Genomic DNA, 2,500 nt, shown 5'->3' on the forward strand with positions numbered 1-2,500 from the left:
TTCTGGAAGGAGGAGTGGGCAAAAGTCCCTCAAACCAGCTGTCAGAGACTGATTAGTGGCGATACGAGACGTTTACTCCAAGTTATCGCTGCTCTAATGGAGGTGCCACAAGCTATTGACTGAAGAGGTTCACATATTTTTGCACACATGAAATCTGAGTTTTTGTTAAATAAACCACTTCGTTAAATAAACAATGAAAATGTCATTATTTGGAATGTCTTCATTATGAATTGGGGTTTAGATAAAGATTTTATGAGTTCATTTTAATATTTTATACAAAAATAATGACCATCCCTGGGTCCACAAACTTTCAAGCAGCACTGTATATTTCCTCCCCCCCCCTTTCTCCCCCCCCCCTCCCTCCCTACCTGGTATGCAGACCTCAGCCACCAGTGTGTATGGTATGCCTCCAGGGTGGTCCGCGGGGTCTCTGTCAGTGACGTCCAGGGCCAGACATTCCGTCCAGCAGCCGGGCTGCTCCGCCACACAGTCCACCGTCACCACCTGCTGGCACCCCGGGGGCAAGACCCCCCACCCTGGGGACACCGAGAACACCCCCATGGTGAACCTGGCCTGGACACAAACACACACACACACACAGGTGTCAAACACACACACACACACACACACACACACACACACACACACACACACACCAGGGTTCCCACACCTTTTTAAACAGGTTTCCAATTCCCTCAAATTCAAGGACCTAACATGGCATAGTTTGAGACATGGATCAAGGTTAATGACTGTTACAACACTGGGAACCTTTATGATGAGATTACAGAAGCTCACAGACAACTATTAAAAAGAGAGAGAAGCTTGAATGTGTGAACACTTCTCAACTGTGCTGTGTTCCAGTGATGGCAGACTATTTCTTTTCTTCCTTTGTAGTTTATCTCCTTCATCTATAAGGTCTTTTCTCTTTCTGTTGTCTTTCTCATCCATTCTTCTCCGTCTCTGTTCCTCTTGATGTGCCTCATCCCTCTGCCTCCACTGACATCAGCAGCGGTCTGTCAATGCACACATCATGTTGGGTTAGGGTTGGGGTTGGGGTTAGGGTTGGGGTTAGTTACTAATCCTAACCCTAACCCATCATGTTGCCACCTACAGCTCTTATGTGGTCAACTACACGTCTCTGCGCTGCGTCTGAATCTGCCGGTTGATGGAGAATCCGTGCTCTCCTGAGGCTTGAAGGAAGATTCAGACGCCCAGGTGACAGTAAAAGGCTCCATAGATTTCTGAGCTCCTTGTCCTTGTCCTTGACATACTCATGTAAAAATGTGTCCACGCTGTCTTGGACAGGATCAAAGTTTACAAACTCTGAGTGTTGGGCCAGGACAATGTCATCAATAAAATGTCAGCATTGTCGAATGATAATGATGACAATCTTCTTCCTTCACCTGACTATTTAGATGGTAGATTCTTCAGTTTTGCTGTACACAGCATCTTTCCATTCATGCCTCTGCCATTTGCTTTGATCCAAGAAAGAAAGATGCGAGACCAGAGTACTTCAAGGGAGATTTCTCAGTGAGTTTGTTAACAGTTGTGAGCATACATACATACATACATACATACATACATACATACACCTCTTGTAAGCGATTTTGAAGTCGATCAATGTTTTCTGTCCAAGTCTCTCATAATTCTTCGAGTAACAAAGCAAACGCCATCTGCTCCGTCACAGCTGCTCCACCCATGGCGTCAACTGTTATTGGTTAGCTGGAGGCTCTGCATCCGCCCGTGTGGGCGACCCGCCGACCTTTAACAAGCCAGTCTTTGTAAATGTCTTTGCTAAGTCTGAAGGTTCGCTTAACGTTGGCTTTCATGCTTGCCTGTTTAACATCATTCCACTTCAATCACTCCCGCACGCACCTGACCAACGCACGTTCTCAAGGCAGACGGCGGGAGACCAGGACGCCCAGAGGGCTGGAGACCAGGACGCCCAGAGGGGGCGGGAGACCAGGACGCCCAGAGGGGGCGGGAGACCAGGACGCCCAGAGGGCTGGAGACCAGGACGCCCAGAGGGGGCGGGAGACCAGGACGCCCAGAGGGGGCGGGAGACCAGGACGCCCAGAGGGGGCTGGAGACCAGGACGCCCAGAGGGCTGGAGACCAGGACGCCCAGAGGGGGCGGGAGACCAGGACGCCCAGAGGGGGCGGGAGACCAGGACGCCCAGAGGGCTGGAGACTAGGACGCCCAGAGGGGGCGGGAGACCAGGACGCCCAGAGGGGGCGGGAGACCAGGACGCCCAGAGGGCGGGAGACCAGGACGCCCAGAGGGCTGGAGACCAGGACGCCCAGAGGGCTGGAGACACACATGCAGACAGCGAACGTAGGTCTATTTACTAACACTAAGAAAAACATCTTTTCAAAATAACTTCAACTTCTATTCTTGCACAAAATCTAGAAGTTGAAGCACTTTCAATGACCCATGTCCATTTCTGTCTGTTTACTAAAACTGTCAAGGCCTTGATTTTTTTTTTTCTCAAATTCACAAA

General features: G+C 49.9%; 1 protein-coding gene across 1 annotated transcript in view; it reads right to left on the reverse strand.

Annotated features, from left to right (window-relative positions):
• The window catches only part of hydin (HYDIN axonemal central pair apparatus protein), a gene marked incomplete at both ends in the record, with an annotated part of 76,260 nt that overhangs the window by 25,079 nt on the left and 48,681 nt on the right, over positions 1-2,500 (reverse strand). The window contains 1 exon segment of the mRNA XM_083665632.1: positions 369-568. Within this exon segment, the coding sequence (XP_083521758.1) occupies positions 369-568 (200 nt within the window).

Source organism: Argentina silus (genome assembly GCF_951799395.1).
Source record: "Argentina silus genome assembly, chromosome: 3".
Taxonomy (NCBI): domain Eukaryota; kingdom Metazoa; phylum Chordata; class Actinopteri; order Argentiniformes; family Argentinidae; genus Argentina; species Argentina silus.